This window comes from Mandrillus leucophaeus, unplaced genomic scaffold (assembly GCF_000951045.1).
Source record: "Mandrillus leucophaeus isolate KB7577 unplaced genomic scaffold, Mleu.le_1.0 Scaffold26, whole genome shotgun sequence".
Taxonomy (NCBI): domain Eukaryota; kingdom Metazoa; phylum Chordata; class Mammalia; order Primates; family Cercopithecidae; genus Mandrillus; species Mandrillus leucophaeus.
Genome location: NW_012102698.1, coordinates 1,233,413 through 1,256,594, shown reverse-complemented (window position 1 = coordinate 1,256,594; position 23,182 = coordinate 1,233,413). Strand labels below are relative to the sequence as shown.

General features: G+C 42.6%; 1 protein-coding gene across 3 annotated transcripts in view; it reads left to right on the top strand.

Moving 5' to 3' along the window:
• The window catches only part of EFCAB6 (EF-hand calcium binding domain 6), a 324,265-nt gene that overhangs the window by 163,626 nt on the left and 137,457 nt on the right, over positions 1-23,182 (top strand). For all 3 annotated transcript variants that reach the window (XM_011984010.1, XM_011984009.1, XM_011984011.1), the window contains 4 exons: positions 2,504-2,563; positions 2,676-2,836; positions 5,755-5,928; positions 7,529-7,697. In XM_011984010.1, the coding sequence (XP_011839400.1) occupies positions 2,504-2,563; positions 2,676-2,836; positions 5,755-5,928; positions 7,529-7,697 (564 nt within the window). The remainder of the gene's footprint in view (positions 1-2,503; positions 2,564-2,675; positions 2,837-5,754; positions 5,929-7,528; positions 7,698-23,182) is intronic.

Sequence of the window (23,182 nt, the reverse complement as noted above, 5' to 3'; positions counted from 1 at the left end):
CAAATAATTTACCTCTCTAAGACTCATTTCTTTACCTGTAAAACCAGGTTGATTATGGTACCACCTTGTAAGGTTGTTGGGAATTTAACAGGATAATGCGCATAAAATGTTAAGAATCTGTTTTCTTTAAAAACAAAATGTAGACACGTAAGCAATCCCTTCTCCACGTGGCAAGTGGTGTGATCTTTGTTTAGTATAAAATAGATCATGTCTGTCTTCACGACTTCACCTTTCCAATGGCTTTCTGGGAAGACCTCTTCATCCAGTTCCTCAGGCTCCCCGGCTGCCCTTCTCAGGCCTTGGCGTGCGCTGCATCTGCTACCTGGGATTCCTTCCAGCTCCTTGTGACCTATGTTACCATCTCCAGAGCTCAGCGCCCCCAGAGCCTGCACAGGGACCCTCCCAGCCTCAGAGTCACATTTGTGGCCTGATGTGTTCCTGTCTCCACAAAGGCAGAGACCTTTCTGTTATCACTGCCCATTGTCCTATAGGGGATAGGCAGTGTCAGGCACACTCACACAATCTATTGAATGAATGAATGAATGAATGATGAATGAAGGAATTGGAAAAATTAGAAAACATAGATGTGCAATAGGCAAAAATAAAAATCACCACTAATTCTAACACCAAAGCATTGTTATTTACTGTTATACTTTGCTGTATATTCTTCCAAATCCACATACATGCACATCCATACTTCTGTTTTTTAAAAACAGCTTTATTGAAGTGTAATTGATATTCAAAAACTGTACATATTTAATGTATGCAATTTGATGAGTTTGGACACACATTTCTCTAAATTGTAGCCATTTTGTTTAAAAGCAAGACAATATAATGGCTTTTTTTTTTTTTTGAGACAGAGTCTCACTCTGTCACCCAGGCTGGAGTGCAGTGGTGTGATCTTGGCTCACTGCAAGCTCCGCCTCCTGGGTTCACGCCATGTATAATGACGTTTTAGTCTATATTGTTGCTTATTAACATACTGTTAACACTTAATGTCAATGAAAAGTTCTGCTATGTAATTTTATTTTATTTATTTTAGAGACAGAGTCTCACTCTGTTGCCCAGGCTGGAGTGCAGTGACATGACCTTGGCTCACTGCAACCTCCGCCTCCTGGGTTCAAACGATTCTCCAGCGACAGCCTCCCGAGTAGCTGGGATTACAGGGGCACACCACCACGCCCAGCTAATTTTTGTGTTTTTAGTAGAGATGGGGTTTCACCATGTTGGCCAGGGTAGTCTCGAACTCCTGACCTCAGGTGATCCGCCCACCTTGGCCTCCCAAAGTGCTGGATTACAGGCTTGAGTCACTGTGCCCGGCCTGCTATCTAATTTTAAAAGATACTAAATAACTGCTATAATTTGGATGTTCATTTATTTTTTATTTTTAAAATTTTGCTGCAGTGAACATCTTGGCACTTGCTTTTTTGTATCACTATGATTATTTCTTCAGTTCTAAATTTTAAGAAATGGAATTATTGGGTCAAAGAATATGTTTTATTCTATTAATATTTTAATATTTTTTAAAGAGGATGATATGTATAAAGTACAGAATGCAAAGAACACAAGAGGGGATGCAGTGAAAGGAAGTTTTCTTTTCTCTGCCAGCCCCTAGCTACCGGTTCTCTTCCCCAGCGGCAGCCTTCGTCGTCGCTGTAGAGTCTAAATTATCATATTGTCAAATAGTATCCAAATGTATCTTGAGACAAAAATACCTTCCAGAAAGTTAGATCAATTTACACTCCCACCATTTCTGAAACCCCCACCTGTGCAGGCAGTTTGCTTACTTTTGTGTTTTCACCATTCTGGTAGGCAAAAATGCCATCTCGTTATTCTACTTTGCATTTATTTCATTTCTAGGTGATGGGTTTTTTCGTGTTTATTGTACTTTTCTTTAAGTGAAAATTAAATGCTATTTTTTTAACTTTTATTTTAAGTTCAGGGGTACAAGTGCGGGTTTGTTACACAGGTAAAGTTGTGGGTTTATTGGGGTTTATTGTATAGATTATTTCATCACCCAGGTATTAAGCCTAGTATTCATTAGTTATTATATTTTTCCTGATCCTCTCTCTCCTCCCAACCTCCATCCTCATTCTCCTGAGGGTGAAAATTCTCTTATTCTCCAATAGGCCCCAAAGTGCATTGTTCTCCTCTATGTGTCCATGTGTTCTCATCATTTAGCTCCCACTTATAAGTGAGAACATGTGGTATTTGGTTTTCTCTTGCTGTGTTAGCTTGCTAAGGATAATGGCCTCCACTCCATCTATGTCCCTGCAAAAGACTTGATCTCATTCTTTTTTATGGCTGCATAGTATTTCAAGGTAAGTGTTATAGTCTTTACTTTCAGATGGGTATTAGAGTGCAAGCTCCATTGTTCAAGGTCTCAACACTAATGGCTAATTAGGGACAGAGCTGGAATTCAAGTCTAGGTCCATCTGCCTCCAGTGCTCCTAATGACTTTCATGAGTGGTATTTATTTATATATCTTCTCTTTCCCAATTAGATGAGAAAAGCATCTCCCTGTACAGATACTAAGACACCTTTCCTTCTGGCCTGGGATTCAGTAAGTAACACGTGCCTTCTTTGTGCAGATGCCTTCCTATGTGGTTTGAGGTTACTGTTACAAAAGGTTACAGATGTACAGCTTAGGAAATGTGTTTGTTCTTTAATGTTAGGTGGAAGAAATTGTTCATGATACAATTACTAGGAACCTACATGCTTTTTATAATATGCTACGGGCATATGACCTTGGAGACACAGGGCTCATTGGCCGAAATAATTTCAAGAAAATCTTGCACGTCTTCTGCCCATTTTTAACGAATGCACATTTCATAAAGTAAGTTTTTGGTAACAAAATTAATTCGTGTCATGTTTTTCATAAGGCCTGTTCCATAATTCTAAACCTTTTCTGTGTGTTTTTGAAATATTAATAGGTAATATTGATAATAACTGCTATTTACTGAATCCTTGCTAAGCACTGGACATCGCTTAAGAGTTTGATATGCCTTATATGATATAGTCCTTATCACAGCCACGTAAGGTAGCTAGCTAACATTATTCCTTTCTACGGACAAAGAAACTGAGGTCTGGAGAAGTTAAATACTCACTCCAACTTGCACAGCTGGTGAGTTGTGAGGCCTGGGTTTCCTCCTGGGGCTCTATGATTCCTGAGCTCTCTTTTTTTCTTCTTTTCTTGCAAGCAAATATCTTTCCTTTATTTTTTAGTAATATCTTGTAAAGTATTGTTCAAGATGCAAAGATTTCATCTCAGCTCTTGTGGAATGGAGACATTTTGTGTGTGCGAGTTGCAACAGTGAAATATGCTGCCTTCTGATAGAGCAAGAGCTTCATGTACTTTTAAAACCACAATGATCAAATATTGATAACCGAGCAATATAATGATACATAGTCAACTCATGGAGAAACCCCGTCTCTACCAAAAATACAAACTTAAGCTGGGTGTGGTGGCACATGCCTCTAATCCCAGCTACTTGGGAGGCTGAGGCAGGAGAATCGCTTGAACCCGGGAGGCAGAGGTTGCAGTGAGCCGAGATTGCCCCATTGCACTCCAGCCTGGGCAGCTGGAGCAAAACTCCGTCTCAAAACAAAACAAAACAAAAAAAACAAAAGTCAACCAACCAAACAAACAAAAAACCATTTTGCAGTCCCATTACCATCTGCATGGTTCCCAGGCCCTCCATGAGCCTCTCACCTCTCAGGGGCTGAGACTGTGCAGCCAGGTTGCCTAGGTTGAATTAGGTCCAAACCTGGGCGAGTGACTTAACCTCTTCAAGTCTCTGTTTCTTCATCCAGATATTTCTTACTAGAGTTGTGATAAGGATCAAATGAGATCTTACACACAAAGCCTTACTACCTCAGGGCCAAGCATATAGTGAGGCCTCAGCCAGTGTTTGCTGCTGCCGCTGCTGCTGGTCTCAGCTCCAGCTATGCTGACCTGCTTTCCACTCCTTGAAAACTCTGGGCCCTGTCTTGCCTCTGGACTTTTAGACCGTCTTTCCCTCTGTTCCAAATGAACAGTCTCTCCCAGCTGACCGAAGTTCAGTAAGGTAGGCATTGTTCTGGTTTGTTCACAGTTGTGGCAACAGTAGTTAGCATAGTGCTTCATACATAGCCACATGAATATTTATGGGAGCGATTATGATACTAGTGAGCACTTATTGAGCAAAGTGTGGCTTCAGAGCTCATGCTCAGCCCCCAGCTGTATGCAGATCATCATAAGGATACCATAGGACTGTTATTACAGCTGCGATTTATTAAGCACGTATACATAGAGCATATCAGCGCCAGCGCTAACGGCTTTATGTGGATTGTCCCATTGGTCATTGCAGCAGTCCTTGGTACTTTTATTATCTGCATTTCACGGATAAGGAAACTGAGGCACAGCAAGGGTAGGGAATGTGCCCCAGGTCAGTGGTTCTCAGCACTTTTGGTCTCGGGACACTTTTATACTCTGAAGAATTATCGAGGACCTCAAAGGCTGTTTCTCATATGGAGTATGTCCTTGTATACCGTATCAGAAATTAAAACTGAGACATTTTTAAAGTGTCATTGCAGAAAGAAGTGTACTTCCTTGCTGTGCTTTCATATAGGCTCAGGGAAAGCTTGGAATTTCGAAATAGTGGTTTGTTGGACAATAATGAGGTTCCAGCAGTTATAGCAAGTGTAACTGAAGGTCCCTAGTAGAGAGCCGGGTAGAAAGGCTATAAAGAAACTGAGTTAATCACTGAAAACCTACTCCTAGTTCCTCATTTACACCCTAAGCCTACAACCTTAAAAATGTTAGAAAACACAGCCTACACAAGAATACATTTTATTTGTGGTCAGAGTGAGGACATGATCACACATGTTGCCTCTGATGGACTTGACTCTATATGCATAGAAGAATTGAGTGAAAAAGGCAAATCACACCTCAGTGTTAATAGAAAAATAGTTCTAGCCTCACTGATGCTCTGAAAGTGTCCTCAGACCACACTTTGTGAGCCCCTGCCTTCAGTCATATAATTTTTTATAATTCTTTTTTTACATTTACTATATCTGCATTGCAGTATACTTTATATACAATACGCTGCACACATTTAAATGATACAATGTGATGAAATTCATCATATGTCAATATCCATAAAATCATCACAAGATGTCAATCATGATATCAAATATTTTCACCCCAAAAATCTTCTATATGCCCTTTAGCAATTCATCATCACTCCCTCCTCCCACCTCCATGAAAACACTGATCTGCTGTCTTTCATGATAGATTACTTTGTGTTTTCTAGGACTTTATGTAAATGGAAGCACACAAGATATTCTCTTTTTTGTCTGGCTTTATTCACTAAGCATAACAATTTTGTGATTCATTCATTTTGTTTTATATATACCAACAGTTCTTTCCTTTTCACTGCTGAGTAGTATTCCATTGAATGGGTTTACCATAGTTTGTATATACATTCATCTCTTGATAGGTATATGGTTTGTTTCTAGTTTCTGACTGTTACCAATAAAGCTGTATATGTACTGTTTGGTTGTTACAAATAAAGCTGTATATATTTGTGTAGACACACATTTTCATTTCTCTTTGGTAAATGCCTAAGAATAGAGTGGTTGTACCGTTTTACATTCCCACCAGCAGTGGATGAAAGTTGTAGTTACTTGCATCTTCACCAACACTTGGCAGCGTCATTCTTTTCCATTTTAGTTACTCTACTGAGTGTGTTTTAATTATTTTTTAAAATTCAGACTCTGCAGTAAGATCCAGGACATTGGTTCAGGAAGAATCCTTTACAAGAAACTTTTGGCGCACATGGGAATTGATGGCCCACCCACTGTCTCTCCAGTTCATGTTCCCAAGGATCAGCTGTTAAGTGAACATTTACGAAAAGATGAACAGCAGCAGCCAGATCTGTCTGAGAGGTAAAATTAAGCAAAATGAATGCACATATCAAAACCACAGTGTCTGTCATGGAATAGGTATTTAGTAACTATTTGTTGACTGAGTATTTTAATATTTCATCTTATAAATAAGAAAGATGGCACACTAGAAAGACAGTGATTCGAGTCAGGGAATTTTAGAGCAAGCAGAGATCTTAGGAATTATTGAATTTACCTTTTAAATTTAGAAATGAAAACACTGATGTCTGAGAGGTTTGGGGACTTGGCTCACAAACTTAGTGACTGGCCTGGGTCAAGAATCCGGGACTCCTGACTCCCAGAGACAGTCTGTAGCTTCTCTATTACATACCTGCATTCACATTTACTCTCTTCCAGAAGCTTAGATTCCTTACCACCATTTAATATTTATTACAACACACATCCATTAAACCAGTTAACATTTTTTAATATGAATGATAGAATGATTAAAATGATTTCCAAATTGAATTGTAACAATAAAACATACTTAGTAAATCTATAAAAAATTAGCCTGATGAATATTCTAACTCTTCTTCCTTTTAAAAATATAGGTTTAGTTTAATGAAAAGACATTATTTTAACTTGCTCATTCATAGCTTATAATAAATTCATAATGAAAGGTAAAATGTAGAACTATTCAGCAGACTTCACTTTGTCATAGCCCTTTTAAAAAGTTCTTAAGTAAAGAGCAATGGGAGTATTTTAATGATATGCTAATTACATTTGAATACCTGGGCTTTTCAGTAGTAGCAGCTTTATAAATGGGCATAAAGATGGTATTTTAAGAGACAGGTTAAATATTCCATGATAAGATATGTCTGCTTCCTAAAACTGGTGAAAGAAGCAATGGCAATGAAACATTTCATAAAATGTAGCTTTCCCGGAGAGCTCTTAAAAATCAAGAGACGCAGCAGGAGAGGAATAGAAGTCCATTCTCCATGACTGTCTCAGAGCTTTTTTTCCCCAAAAATATGGGACCCAAGAGACTTCCAGAGAGCTGAGGAAATCACTGTCCTACAAACACCCACGCCCACACGCTCAGACACATCCACTCTGACACTCACAGAACAGCACATTCAATTTGTATTTTATAAATCAAATTGACTTATGGAGTAACTGTGGACTTCCCTTCATTTCCATGGATGTTTGATGACTTTCTTGATCTAGTTACCACAAAACGGCCTATTTCTTTCATTTAAAGCTTTCTAATGGGCTCTGACTTTAAATTTTTCCACTTCAAAAACAATATCCTTTTTCAACCCTGTGTGCCCAGTCATATGCCACCTTTGGCCAGCTCAAAGCATAATTGAAAATCTCTAGGACAATAATATTGTCTCCCTTCAAGTCCCCCTGCCCCCAGCCTGCCACTGTATATGGGCTTTCACTTGGACACTGTGCTGGGGACCTCCAGTTCTGGCCCTGGAACCTACCAGCCAGGGGAGGGTAAGAAGCCCCTGAGTCACTCCACCCTTCCCAGCTAGTGAACCGAGGATGGGACACCTTCTTACTGTCACGGGTTACATGGAAATGGGTGAAGTCTGGAGGAAGCACCCTGCCTGTGTCGGTTGGGACACCAGGTCTAAATGCCTGCTTGTGATTTTAGAACCAAGCCCACGGAGAATAAAACCACCCAGATCAAGAAGATGACCACAGAAGAAGTGATTGAAAAATTCAAAAACTGTATACAGCAGCACGACCCAGAATTCAAAAAACGATTTCTTGATTTCAGCAAGGAGCCTAATGGAAAAATTAACGTGCATGACTTTAAGAAGGTAGGAGAATGGATTTCTCTTCGTTTCCTTCCTGCAAAAGTTCAGTTGTTTTCTTATACTAACATACTTTAAAGGACAATGGCTTATCCCAGGATGCAGCAGATCCATTTCTAGGCATCTTTCAACAATTTAAAAGGATTTTTTTTTTTTTTGGCCAAAAAATTGTCATTGGCACATTTCTTAGAGAATACTTTCAATATGGATGTGGCCAGCCTTTGATATTTACACTTTTACATATCGGAAGCATTTATTGACGTGGTTTGGCTCTCTGCTCCATGCCTGGCACTGGGCATCATGGGGCAGCCTGCGGGTGGGAGTACAAAGCCACTCTGGTCCCCGCCTGCCAGTGGAGAGTTCCCAATCACAGAGCTGTGGTTTGTTCCTCTAGAATGAAAAAAAAAAAAAAAACAATCTGGCAGTGAAATATGGGAAACTCAGAGTGCTGATTTGCATGTGCTTATGGGAACTGGTGAGTTTCTGCCAGAAAGGGCTCAGCTTGAAGGGTTCTGCATAGACTTCTCAGGAATTAATTTAAATGATTGCTTAAAATTCCTATTACGATCCCTCTAGCTAATCATCCTCAGCTATTTTTAAGGAAAGCATTTCAGTTAATATGTAGCAGTGTCCATGTGGACAAATTTAGAAGAAGGCAATGAAATATATTTCCAAGAAGAGAATAATTACATTAGTGGCCCCTTTATCCGGTGCCTGCCCCACTGCCGGGCATAGGAATGGGCTCTTTATGGATCTTATTTCTAAGCCTCCAGAATGCAGCACCACGGAGGAGCATGGACTGGAGGAGGGAGCAGGGCTACAGGCACAGAAATGGCATAGGTAGCTATTGAAATAGTCTAGACCCTCTCCCCTCCTCAGCCAGAACAAGACAAGACATGGAGGGTCTTTTGTTGTCTGAGCATATGGGAAGAGCCAGGAGAATAGATTCAAGAAAGACTCAGGAATAAGAGGTTGAGGATAGGAAATGAGGGATATGGCATAAGACATAAGGGAATAGGCCAGGTGCAGTGGCTCACGCCTGTAATCCCAGAACTTTGGGAGGCCGAGGCAGGTGGATCACTTGAGGTCAGTAGTTTAAGACCAGTCTGGTCAACTTGGCAAAACCCAGTCTCTACTAAAAATACAAAAATTAGCTGGATATGGTGGTATGTGCCTGTAATCCCAGCTACTCGGGAGGCTGAGGCAGAAGAATTGCTGGAACGCAGGAGGTGGAAGTTGCATTGAGCTGAGATCACGCCGCAGGTGACAGAGCAGGACTCAGTCTCAAAAAAAAAAAAAAAAAAAAAGGGAATAGGGGAGAGGAAATGTTTAAAGACATTCCCAGATTTCTGGCTTTGGGACCAGGTGGCCGGTAACCAGTCATTGATGATTTTGGTGAGAGCAGTTTCGATGGAGTGAGTGGTAGCCGTGGAGCTGAATTTCAGGGGCTGAAAACTGAATGAGGGCCAATCTGACTCCCTCCGTCCCTGCCTATGTGGGGCCCTTTGTCCTCGACTGTATTTTACCCTGAGCTATGTGGCACGGGTCCTTGCCCATAATGCATAATGATCTTGAACTCTCACAATGCTCTGCATTCTTGATTCTTAAACTCAGTTCACAAATTCACAGGAAACTAAGAATCCCTAGTCTGCCCCTGGTTTTTCAGAGTGGAAAGTGACTATCTTAGAGAAGTGTCAGTAGGTGGTGGGAAGGCAGGGACTAACACCCATGACCTGAGTCCAACAGCAGCTTCTTACCTGGCCCATTCTTCTGTCACCTGAGAACAACTTTGGGTCATCAGCTCAGTTGCAGGTTCTTCCGGCTTCCGGTTGTACCTGCCGTTAATAAACCAGCATCTCCTGAGTTCATGTCCCAAAGCAATTCCTGAATGTCAGTCTCATGCACCTACCTGCCTACCTGCCTTCTCCATGTGGGCACAGCCAAAGAGGGGCTGCTCTGCCTACATCCTTCCTACTCTCAGTCAAAAACAACAACCTTTTTTTCCCCAGTTGCTCAGGCCTAAAATCTAGTCGTCTTTACTGAGTCTCTTCTTCCTCTTGTATCCACATCCAGTTCACCAACAAAGCCTGTTGGCTCCCTTCCAGATAGTTCCAGAATGGATGACCCCACTCCACTTCTTCCCCCAGCATCTCCCATGTGATTATCACAGCAGCCCCTTCACTGCCTCCCTGCTTCCACCATGGCCATGCCACAGTTCATTATCAACCCAGCAGCCAGAGCGACCCCTCACTGGAGCCCACCGAGGGCTCCTCAAACACAAACCAGGGCCCGAGACTGGCCTAGGAAACCCTGCATGGTCCATCTGTCTCCCTGACCTCAGCTCTGGTCACCCTCCCCTTGCTCAAGAAACTCCAGCCACATCAGCGTCCTCTCCCCTCAGACATAGGCTGGCTCTTCCTCGGCACTGGCCATGCCCTTTACCAGGATCCTGGCTCCTTGGGTAACTGCATGGCTCTCCCCTCGCCTCCTTCAAGTCTCTGTTCAACTGCTTTTCCTCCACCAAGGTGACCCTGACGTTCCCATTGCAAATACAGCCCACCCTCCTCGCCTTCACCTCCTCCATCCTGCTTCCTGTCCACAGCACCTGTGTTGTGTGTTGCACGGCACTCACCACGTCTTTCATTTCTTTCTGCATTCTGTCTGTTTGCTTGCCCTCCCCTATTATAAAATATCCTCCAAAGGTGGACATTTGATCTCTTTTGTGTAGTGATGCTCCCCATGTGCTTTGCGCCTAGTAGGGCCCAGTGAGCATGTATTGAATGAATGAATGTGAAGAGTACCTGGCATCCCCAGTGCAGTCCTAAATGAATGCCACCCTGAGGACTGATGGACGTGGGCATTCCCGGATGTGAAGCTGGTTCCTACACCTGTCTGGGCCAGTGGCCTCCAACCCCCATGCTCTTCTCTGCCCCGTGAATTACTCTGGGTGCTAGCCGACCCCAAAGGTCAACTCACTGAACAGCTGCCCTGCTGCGGGCTCTATGGCGGCAACCAGCATGCTCCTACCCCTTCCTCTTGCCTATCTGTGGGCTTCTCAGAGACCTCCCTGCTGCCTGAAGACATGTCCACAGGGAAGAGAAAGGAAAAGTAGAAACCCAACAAGGACTTTGCCGTAGTCAGTTTGGGCAGCTTTAACAAAGTACCCTGGACTCAGTGGCTTGCAGATAACGGAAATTTCTCTCTCACAATTCCGGAGGCTGGAAGTTGAGGCTCAGGTGCCAGCATGCTGGGGCTCTGGCAACGGCCCTCTTCTGGGTGGTACACTGCAGACTTCTCACGGCAGCAAGAGGGCAAGAGAGCTCTCTGGGATCTCTTTGATATGGGCTCTAATCCCATTCACGTTGGAAGTTAGCGTCTAAACATATGAATCTGGGGGAGACACAAACATTCAGTCCATAACAAACCGCTATGTTGTGTTTTATCATGAAAAGTAACAATCAATTTGCTGTGAACACAGCGAGATCAGGTTGCACTGGTTTTCCTCCTAGTGATTTGTTTGGTTTAACCTTTGGGAAAGTCCTCTTGTGACCATCTTTAAAGATCAAGAACGGTGGGGTGATTTTCAACAGTCAGACTTCTGTGGACCTGGGTTTGAACTTCATAAGCTATAAAGCATTATGTAAATATAAATTGTCATGATTACTGGCAGAGATTGTTTATAGATCAGGGTAAACGGCTTTCTTCTATTACTGATGAAATCAAAGCTAGAAATATCATGGGCTTATACGGTAGAAAGAAAGGATTTAGGTTAGACCAGATGTAAGGCTTCCAGATGACAAAGGCTTGGGAATGTTGAATTTCAGTGGTGTGGAAGCCTTTGAACTTGACTTCTCAAGAGAGCTTTAAGTATAATGGACAATGGTAATTTTGTAATGGCAATAATAGCAATAGTAATTACGATGATGACGATCGTCACTGCTGGAATAATAATGATGATGGTGATGTGATAGCTGCACCTACCATGGACTGAGCCCCTCCAATATTCAGGCATGTGGAATTTGCTTTACTTATGTTATTTCTTCTCCTCACAGGAAGCCTGTAGGCATAGAGTATACACATTTCACAAACAAGGAGACCAAAGCTTAGGACCTGTGATGCTGGCTCAGTGTTGTTCAGGTGTTAAGCTGTTCAAGAACTTGGACTTGAATTCTTGTCTGTCTGTGTAAGACTCAGACCCTTGCTGGGTGTAATGTGGGCCTGGCAGGTGTGAGATAGGCTTGCTGGATGTGAAGAGGCTTGCAGGAGGTACCGCAGGCTTGCTGCATGTAGTAGAGGCTTACCGGGTGTAATTCTGGCATAATTCTGGCTTGCTGGGTAGACTGGGTTTGCTGAGTAATTGACGGCCATGTGTTTCAAGGTAGTATCTGGCCTCAGAGTTTAGTGAGAAGGGCATTACTTTTAATAACAATGCTTTTTAATTCTTCCTGTCCTTTTGGTCACGGATATACAGTACTCTTGCCTTCTTCTTCCCCCACATCTTGTGTGTAACCCCAGTTAGTATACCAAATGGTTGTGAAGGTTTGTCCCTGGGGAAGTGGGAGTGAAGGTCTGTGTCACAAACTTCAGGTTTCCTGACTGAGCATGCGTGTTGTTGTTCATCATTTAAACAGACGCTGCACTTAGATGTGGGCTGGTAACCTCATACTGTAAATTAGAAGTGCTAATTGTTTATTCCCACCAGCCATCTCCTTCCCTGTGCCATGGCAGAGGGTGGCTGCCTACCCCAGATCAATGAGGGAGAATGGCAGAAATAGAGTCTACAGGTGGGTGGGGCCCTGTGGGTCCCCAGATCCAAGTCCCTGCATTGTTGCTGCTGAGATCACTGTCATAAGTCCTTACCACTGTGGCCAGAAATATTTTGTCTACTCTATAAATTATTATTATTATTATTATTATTTTGAGATGGAGTCTCACTCTGTCACCCAGACTGGAGTGCAGTGGCGCGATCTCGGCTCACTGTAACCTCTGCCTCCAGGGTTCAAGCAATTCTTCTATCTCAGCCTCCTGAATAGCTGGGGCTACAGGCACCTGGCTAATTTTTATATTTTTAGTAGAGACAGGTTTTCACCATATTGGCTAACCACGCCTGGCTAATTTTTGTATTTTTAGTAGAGACTGGCTTTCATCATATTGGTCAGGCTGGTCTTGAACTCCTGACCTCAGGTGATCCACCCGCCGTGGCCTCCCAGAGTGCTGGGATTACAGGCATGCCACCGTGCCCAGCCAACTCTATCAACTATATTTATTAACTATCAATAAGAATTTGTCTTCTCCCCTCTTTCCTGTTTAATTTAAGACATAGCAGAGCTTCTGATTCATGTGAATTACCAGGACAGCATGCTGAATGGATGCATGCCTCCTGGCGGAGGCAGAACTCACTCAGGGTGAATGAATGCCATTCATTGGTATGAATGGCATTTTTCCATGGTTGGATGTGTGATGTCTACTGTGAGGAGGGGAAGGAGAAGGGCGCTATTCTTTCTGGAATTGTCTAGACCTGTTCTGGGTAGTTGGAAGCATTTCTCACAGCAACCCTGTGATGCGGATTCCCTCTCCCAGGAAATCCTGCCTCCGTTTGTTGCTCTGACCATTCAACTCATGGTCTGTCCTTTGACACTTAACATAACAATGTTCTGAACTTCTCCACCAAAGAAAATGGCCCTCTTTGACTTTTGCATTTTATTTATTTATTTATTTATTTATTTATTTATTTATTTAGAGGCAGGATCTCACTTTGTCACCCAGGCTGGAGTGCAATGGTGTGATCATGCTCATGGCAGCCTCAATCTCCTAGGCTGAAGTGATCCTCCCACTTCAGCCTCCCAAGTAGCTGGAACGACAGGTGCACGCCACCAGGCCTGAATAATTTTTTAAAAAATTATTGTAAAGATGAGGTCTCACTATGTTGCCCCAGCCACCCTTGAATTCCTGGGCTCAAGAGATCCTCCTATATTGGCTTCCCAAAGTGCTGGGGTTACAGATGTGAGCCACTGTGCCCAGTGGACTCTTGTAGATTTTTAAGTGTCATTTTATGTAAATAGCAGGTCAAGAACTGGTGAAGTCAGCAAAAAACTTTAGGGTGATCTGGAGCCTTTATATTCTTTCTCTGAATTGTTTCTCTTCCCCTCTCCCTTTTCTTCATATGCTGAATTAGCAGAAAGCCCACAAAACAGTGGTTTAAATAAGAGAGGTGGTTATTTTTGTCTCTGAGAACAGGAGTCCAGATATTGCTGCTACAGGGCCAGTGCAGCATGTCATCAGACACCCTGGTTGCTTTTAGCTTTCCACAGCTCCAGGTACATCTTCATGCATGCAGGCTAGCTGCCAGAGCACCAACCACTCCAGATGTCTCCAGCACAAAGATGGGGAGGCGTGAAGGGCAAGGCGCTTGAGCCAGCCAGCTCTTCCTTTTTTAAAAGTTCTTTCTTAGATTCTCCTCCCAGAAGTTTCCACTCACATTTTATTGACCAAGACTGTGTTATGTGGCCATACCGATCTATAAGGAGGGTTGCAGATATATATATATATATATATATACACAATTATAAATATATAATTTTATAAATACATAAATATGTATACTTATTTTGTATCTATATACAAAAATTGGGGGCTGGGTGTATTAGTATGGAAAAAGCAAGGTTGTGTTCCTATGGGAGAAGGAGGAAATACATATCAGGTAGGCAAATGTGACTGTCTGCCACCCTTTCTCTCAGTAGACATTTTGAGGGTGCCTGTTGTACACTTAGCATGGCACCAGGCACATGGGGAATAGGGATGTAGTGGAAGGTGCAGTTTCTGACACCAGGGGAAATGATTTTGTTGCTTTGGGCCAGTGGCCCACGGGGAACATAAGATGACAAAATACCCAAGGACACATGAGCTAAGATTAGTCTAATTGAGTCATTAGACTAATTGAGCTATACAATCTATCAGGAATTTGAGGGCAGCTTTATCATCCCAGCTTCTTGTAATTGGCTGTGTCTGATTTCTTCATTCTCTGTGAACATATTGGACATTGTTCAGCTCACTGTTGTTCTTAGTACCACCTCTGGAGACCCCATCTTGGCCTCTGGAGACAGACGTGGAACTGCAGAGCTCATCAGCAAGCTGGCTTAGGGCCCCTGAGACATGCAGTAGGGAGCCGGAGTCTGGAACAGCCCAACCCTGTGTCCCAGATTTCAGCTCCTTTCTCCTGTGCCTGCTCTGAGGCAGGGACATCTCACCCGGCTTAGCCCGAGATGTGCTTTCCTTCCTCTGTGCAGAGCACTTCCTCCCTTCGGCTGCTGTTGAAACTCATATATCCAGAGAATTTGTCTGCTCTTCACCCACTACCATGAATTCCCCACACATATTCTTTCCCACCTCGGGGACACAGACCCTAATCTAAAACAAGCCCCATGAACACTGTTGGTCATCTCATAGCTCTCAGTGGGATAAGCAAACTAAATGATTATGGTAACGGAGTGAATTAGATTTATTTATTTATTTATTTATTTATTTATTTTTGAGACAGAGTATCACCCTGTCACCCAGGCTGGAATGCACTGGCATGATCAGGGCTCACTGCAGCCTCGACCTTCCAGGCTCAAGCAATCCTGCCGCCTCAGCCTCCTGAAGAGCTGGGACCACAGGCATGCACCACCACACCTGGATAATTTTTACATTTATTTGTAGAGATGAGGTCTCACTATATTGCCCAGGCTGGTCACAAACACCTGGGCCCAAGTGATCCACCCACCTCAGCCTCTGAAAGTGCTGGGATTACAGGTGTGAGCCGCCATGCCCGGCTGAATTAGATTTTTTTTTAAAGTCAAATATTAAATATTTGTATTCCTCTGGTTGTAAGTCTTTTATTAGGAACATACAACTCTGGTAAATGAAACAGAAACAGCTATTTTAAAAGCTCTTTGTTATGTATCACATCAGTTATGTGAGGGGGAAAAAACACAAAAATAAGGGAATAATAAGAGGGAGAAACAGTAAGAGTCTCAGATACACCCACACAGCGCCAGAGACCCAGAGAGAGCGCACAAGAAATCCTTACGGAGTTTTCTCCCACATGTGCTGGATTAGGGGCACTGCAGGCAAGGGCCTCTGACATCACGGCATTTTGGCTGCTGTCGGCCCAGCAGGAGTTCCTGAGGCTTGCTGTGAGGCCTAATCAGATTCAGCACACGGAGCAACGGTTCTCCATCCTCGTTCAGGGGCTTAGGAAACACCTAGAGAAACCAGTGGCAGCCTTACATTAGCAAGGGCAGCTGGTGTGTGTGTGGGGAGGAGTGAATGGGTTTAGTTCTTGAGCTTCCTGTTCCAAACAGCCTCCTAATTCTGTGGGTATTTTAAGGGGATGACCAGCTTTGTGTTGAAGGTCCCTCATATCTTCAGTTTCGTCAGTCCAAGCCCCACACAACCTTCAGAAGTCATTACTTATTCCTCCATCCTCCGGTAATGCCCTTCCGCCGAGGCCACGGCCAGATTCTCTTGGCATCCAGCTATGCCTGGATGGGCTTTTCTGGTTGTTTTAATTGGGAATGTTTGCTTGCTATAAATTGTGCTATCCTATCCAGAGGCAGATGTCGAGGTCTGTCAGTTTTGTTAGTCTTTTCAAAATCACTTTATTTGTGTTGTTATTTTTTTCTGTTGTATATGCGTTTTACCTTTCATTTATTTTGCTGTTATATTGATTATTTTCTTCCGTCTACTTAATTTGAGTTTAGCTTGCTGTTCTTTTTCTAATTTCTTGAAAATTAGAAATTTAGACCATGATTTTCAGCCTTTATTTCTCTAGTATATGAAGTCGTGGCTCTCTATTTCCCTGTAAGTGAACAGGTTTAGCCACATTAATATAGGTTTTGGTATACTGCCTTTTCAATATCATTTCATTCAAAATGTTTTATAATTGTTCTTGTGATTGTTTTCTTTTTCCAATGGTTTATTTTTAAAATGTATTTAATTTCCAAAACAGTTGGGATTTTATAGTTTTTTTAAATGATTGATTTTAAAGTTGATTCCATTGTGATCAGAGAATAGATTCTAAAGTCTAAATGACTTCAGTCTATCCTTTGAAATATGCTAAGGTGTGGGTTATGACCTAACATGTATAATCATTTTGGGGGATGGGAGGACAGGGTCTCTCTCTCTGTCGTCCAGACTGGAGTGCAGCGGTGCCATCACAAGTCACTACAGCCTCCACCTCCGGGGCTCAAGCGATCCTCCCACCTCAGCTGCCTGAGTAGCTGAGACTGCAGGTGCATACCACCACACCTGGCTCATTTTTGTGGTTTTTTGTAGAAACAGGGTTTCCCCATGTTGCCCAGGCTGGTCTTGAACTCCTGGGCTCAAGAGATCCACCTGCCTCCTCCTCCCGAAGTACCAGGATTACAGGTGTGAGCCACCGCGCCTAGCCATCAATTTTGAGAAATGTTTCATAAACATTGGAAAAGAATGTATGTTCTCTGCCACTGGAGGCTCAGTTTCCTACATTCAATCATATGCAGCTTAATGACAGGGATACATTCTGAAAAACACATTGTTAGGTGATTTGGTTGTTGTGCAGATATCCTAGAGTGTAGTTACAACAAACCTAGGTGGTATGACCTCCTACACACCTAAGCTGTGTGGTATAACCTATCGCTCTCAGGCTACAAATCTGTACAGCATGGTATTGTACTGCACAGTGTAGGCCATTGCAATACAATGAGTATTTGTGTGTCTAAACATAGAAAAGGTACAGAACAAATATGATATAATCTTATGGCATCACTGTAGTATATGGTCCACTGCTGACCAAAATGCCATTATGTGGTCCATAACAGTATGTCAGTTGGGTTCATTTTATTAATTGTGTTCTTCAGAACTTCTATATCATTACCATATTTTTTTAAAATTTTCTTTTCTTTTTTTTTTCAGACAGAGTTTTGCTCTTGTTGCCCAGGCTGGAGTGCAATGGCCGCGATCTCGGCTCACTACAAACTTTCGCCTCCTGGGTTCAAGTAATTCTCCTGCCTCAGCCTCCGAGTAGCTGGGATTACAGGCATGCGCCACCAAGCGCAGCTAATTTTGTGTTTTTGTAGAGACGGGGTTTCACCATGTTGGTCAGGCTGGTATCAAACTCCTGACCTCAGGTGATCCACCCACCTCGGCCTCCCAAAGTGCTGGGATTACAGGAGTGCACCACCGCACCCAGCCCCTTACCACATTTTTGTGGGCTCACTCTATTAACTGATGAGTGAAGTGTGTTGAGGTCTTCCATCTGATTGTAGATTTGTCTAGTGAGATCTTTTATTTATTTCTTCATTCTGTTGACTGTTGAATTATTCACTTAGAAGCTAATTACTAGGTACAAATAAATTTAGAATTGCTAAAACTTTCCATGAATTGTTTCCTTTATCATTATGCCATTTACCTTCAGGCCTATGCCGTCTGGTAATAATGTAGTCACTTTGGCTTTCTTTCAATGAGTGTTCACATGGCATATCCTTTTCTATCCTTTTGCTTTCAAACTATCTGGTTACTTATTGAGAATAAGTCTCTTGTGGGCAGCATATAGCCAGTGAAAAAAAATACAGTGTGATAGTCTGAGTCTTGCACTTGAAGTATTCAGTCCATTCTACACGTATTTAATTATCTATATAGTTGGCTTTATATCTATCATTGTAATGTTTTAAGATTTTTTCTATTTGACCTGACTGTCTCATGTTTTTTTTTCTGTCCTTTGTTGCCTTCTTTTAGGATTATCCAACTTTTTTTTTTTTTTTTTTTGAGACAGGGTCTCACTCTGTTGCGTTATTTCATTTTCCTCTCTATTATTTTATGAGTTGTTTCATTCTTATATTAGTCTCACAGAAGCTGCATGAGAGACTGTGACACGCAGCCTATGTTACTGTCGTCAAATATAAATCCTTGTTTGCCACTTCCCTAACAATGCTAGGTTTTTAACATACTCCCTTTAGCCCCTCTTCTCTTTTGTGTGATAGTTGTTTTGCATTTTAATTTTACATGTATTTTATTTATTTATTTACTTTTGAGACAGAGTCTTGCTCTGTTGCCCGGGCTGGAGTGCAGCGGCGCAATCTCAGCTCACTGCAACCTCCGCCGCCCAGGTTCAAGCGATTCTCCTGCCTCAGCCTCCCGAGTAACTGGGATTCCAGGTGCCCACCACCACGCCTGGCTAATTTTTTGTATTTTTGTATTTTTAGTAGAGCTTCACTGTGTTGGCCAGGCTGATCTCGAACTCCTGATCTCAGGCAATCCGCCTGGCTCAGCCTCCTGAAGTGCTGAGATTACAGGCGTGAGCCACCACACCTGGCCTTATATGTATTTTAAATCCCATGAGGCATTATTATTATTTCATATGGTAAATAATTTGTCAAATGAATCTATATATTTACTCTTGCTGCTCTTCTTTCCATCTCATATTTTGTGTTTGCACCTGGACTCATTTTTACATTCTGCCTAAAGACCTCCCTTTTGTACTTTTAATGCAAATGTACTGGCAACTAACTCTCCAAGTGTCCCTGGTTTCTTCACGTTTCCTTACCTCTTCCCCTCATGTCCTTTTCCTGTCTAGGATCGTATCTAGGGCATCACATTCTATTGCGTCTTCACGTCTCCTGAGGCTCCCCTTGGCTGTGAGAGTTTCCTAGACTTGCCTTGTTTTTGATGGCCTCGACAGTTTGAGGATTACTGGTCAGATATTTTGTAGACCATCCCTCAGTTGGGATTTGTGTGATATTTTTCTCATGATTAGACTGGGTAATGTGTTTTTGGAAGGAAGACCACAGAGGCGGGGTGCCCTTCTCATCACATCTTGTCAAGGGCTCCTGCTATTAATACGACTCATCACTGTTGGCGCTGACCCTGTCACTGGCTGAGGTGTGTCACCTGACTTTGTCACCTGGCAGAGGTTTCACTACTGTCAAGTTACTCTTTTTCTCCCCTCTCTCTTCTATATTGGAAAGACTTTCTTCTTTGGAGAAACCCATGATGCACAGCCCTCAGGGAAGGAGTGGGGTGTTATGATGATCCAGGTCTTTCAAGCCACAACAACAGGTGTTCTTTGGAATCCTTTTGCATGGGAGATTTGTCTCTTTTCTTCCACTTACTAACTTATTCAACCATTTGTTCATATTAGTATGGACTCATGCCTCATTATCCTGTAAGATCCTTAATGATTTTTCCCTTTCCCACTTCTGATTGGTAATTTTAAAATATTTTCTCTTTGTTTCTTGACTTGTCTAGCTAGAGGTTTATTACTTTGATTTATCTTTTTCCAAAACAAACTGTGGTGTCGTTGATTTCCTCCATTGTTTGCCTATATTCTACTTCACTGATTTTTACTCTTATCTTTATTATTTCTGTATTTTTACTTACTTCTACATATTTTGGCTTTAATTTGCCTGAGTTTGAAACACAAGGGGATTTTTTGGGGATATTTGCCTTGAGAACCTGGTGGGACTCCTGGCCTGAAAGTTCATGAAAGTGTGCCCTCCCCTTGCCCCCTTCTCCAAAGACAAGGCTGCTAGAAATCTCCCCCTCTCAAGCGACCTCACACTCAGCCTCCAGCAGTTTGTCAAAATTACCACTTAGGTATCCCTACCAGTTTCTGGTCTCAGTGGCTTCTGCTCCAGGTAAGCTGATCATGGCTGTGAGTCTCTGTCTTCATTTCTCTCTTCAGATTTTATGTTTCTCTGATGGTTCTATGAAATGTCATTAATTTGCAGTTTGTCTTTTTTCTTGTTTTAAGGATGGGAGTGATGACTTCCAAGCTGTTTACATGTCAGAGCTGAAAGCAAAAGTCCACCCTTATTTTAAAAATTATTTTAGCTGGGAAAAACATTCTAGATTGGCAATCATTTTCTTCTGTCACTTTAAAGATACCATTCCAAGGTCTATGTCTTCTATCAGTTTTGTTGATAAATCAACCATATATCTTATTGGGTATAATGTGTCTTTCTTTTCTCTAGCAGCTCTTAAGATTTTCCTGTGTCTTTGGATTTCAGCAGTTGTATTAGGATGAGTCTCAGTGCAGCTTTCTTTGTGTGAATCCTGCTGGAGTTTGCGGTTCTTCTTGTATCTGTAGGTTAATGTGTTTTTTTAGTTGTGAAACATTCTCAGCCATTGCCTCCTCTTCTGTTGCTTATGCCCATTCTCTCCTCCCTCCCTGGAGTCCAGTCGTTTATGTCAGACCTTTCCAGGATCCCACATACCTCTCTCACTCTTTTGTGTAGTTTCTATCCTTTTTCTTTCAGTGCTTCAGTCCCAGTATTTTCCATTGATCTGCCTTCCAGTTTGTTAATCCCATGTTCTACATTTTTCAATCTGTGGTTAATTGTACTCATAGAGTTCTTAATTTTAGTGTTATATTTTTCAGTGGTGGGATGGATATTCATTAAGTTATTTTTAACATATTTCATATCTGTGTTTTTTCTTTTTTGTCTCAATATACTCCTGTATTCTCTTAAACATAGTCATAGCCTTTTTTTCCAGTATTTCCAATATCTGGATCACATGTAGATCTGTTTCTATTGTCTGTTTTTTTCTTTCTGGATATTGGGTCATATGGTTCTGTCTCTTGGAATGCCAGGTAGATTTTTATTGAATATTAGATAGTATTTATTAAGAAAATTAAGAGGCTCTGGATAATAGGTCACCCTCTGCTTTGCTAGGCAGATAGAGTGGGGACTGATAACCTTTGTCCAGTAAGGGACTGGTGGATTTGAGGCTGGATTGAATTTTGGCAAGGCTGTTAGCATTTGTTTTTTTAACTACTCCTGCTCCTAGGGCATAAAACTTCAAAAGTTCTAACTCAGAGCCTGGGTGTATTAGTCCATTTTCACGCTGCTGATGAAGACATACCCGAGACTGAACAATTTACAAAAGAAAGAAGCTTAATTGGACTTACAGTTTCACGTGGCTGGGGGAGCCTCACAATCATGGCGGAAGACAAGGAGGAAGAAGTCACATCTTACGTGGATGGTGGCAGGCAAAAAATGAGAGAGCTTGTGCAGGAGAATGCCTCCTTTTAAAACCATCAGATCTCATGTGACTTATTCACTGTCAAGAGAACAGCACAGGAAAGACTTGCACCCGTGATTCAATTACCTCCCACCAGGTCCCTCCCAAAACACATGGGAATTCAAGATGAGATTTGGGTGGGGACACAGCCAAACCATATCATTCTGCCTCTGGCCTCTTCCAAATCTCATGTCCTCACATTTCCAAACCAATCATGCCTTCCCAACAATCCCCCAAAGTCTTAACTCATTTCAGCATTAACTCAAAAGTCCATAGTCCAAAGTCTCATCCAAGACAAGGCAAGTCCCTTCTACCTATGAGCCTGTAAAATCAAAAGCAAGTTAGTTACTTCCTAGATACAGTGGGGTACAGGCATTGGCTAAACACAGCCATTCAAAATGGGAGAAATTGGCCAAAACAAACGGGCTACAGGCCCCATGCAAGTCTGAAATCCAGTGGGGCAGTCAAATCTTAAAGCTCCAAAATGATCTCCTTTGACTCCATGTCTCACATCCAGGTCACGCTGATGTGTGAATTCCCATGGAAGAAGTGGGTTCCCATGGTCTTGGGCAGCTCTGTCCCTGTGGCTCTGCAGGATACAGCCTCCCTCCAGGCTGCTTTCATGGGCTGATATTGAGTGTCTGCAGCTTTTCCAGGAGCATGGTGCAAGCTTTCAGTGGATCTACCATTCTGGGGTCTAGAGGACTGTGGCCTTCTTCTCACACCTCCACTAGGCAGTGCCCCAGTAGGGACTCTGTGTGGGGGCAGAGCAGAGGTTCTCCGTGAGAGCCCCACTCCTGCAGCAAACTTCTGCCTAGACATCCAGGTGTTTCCATAGATCTTCTGAAATCTAGGCAGAGGTTCCCAAACTTCAATTCTTCTGTGCACTCACAGGCTCAACACCATGTGGAAACTGCCAAGGCTTGAGGCTTTGACCCTCTGAAGCTACGGCCCAAGCTCGAAATTGGCCCCTTTCAGCCATGACTAGAACTGCTGGGATGCAGGGCACCAAGTCCCTAGGCTGCACACAGCACAGGGACCCTGGGCCCAGCCCATGAAACCACTTTTTCCTCCTAGACCTCCAGGCCTGTGATGGGAGGGGCTGCTGTGAAGGCCTCTGATATGCCCTGGAGACATTTTCCCCATTGTCTTGGGGATTAATATTCACCTCCTTGTTACTTCTGCAAATTTCTGCCGCTGGCTTGAACTTCTGCTCAGAAAATGGGATTTTCTTTTCTGTTGCATGTCAGGCTGCAAATTTTCTGAAGTTTTATGCTCTGCTTCCCTTATGAAACTGAATTATTTTAACAGCACCCAAGTCACCTCTTGAATGCTTTGCTGCATAGAAATTTCTTCTGACAGATACCCTACATCATCACTCTCAAGTTCAAACTTCCACAAATCTCGAGGGCAGAGGCAAAATGCCACCAGTCTTTTTGCTAAAATGTAAC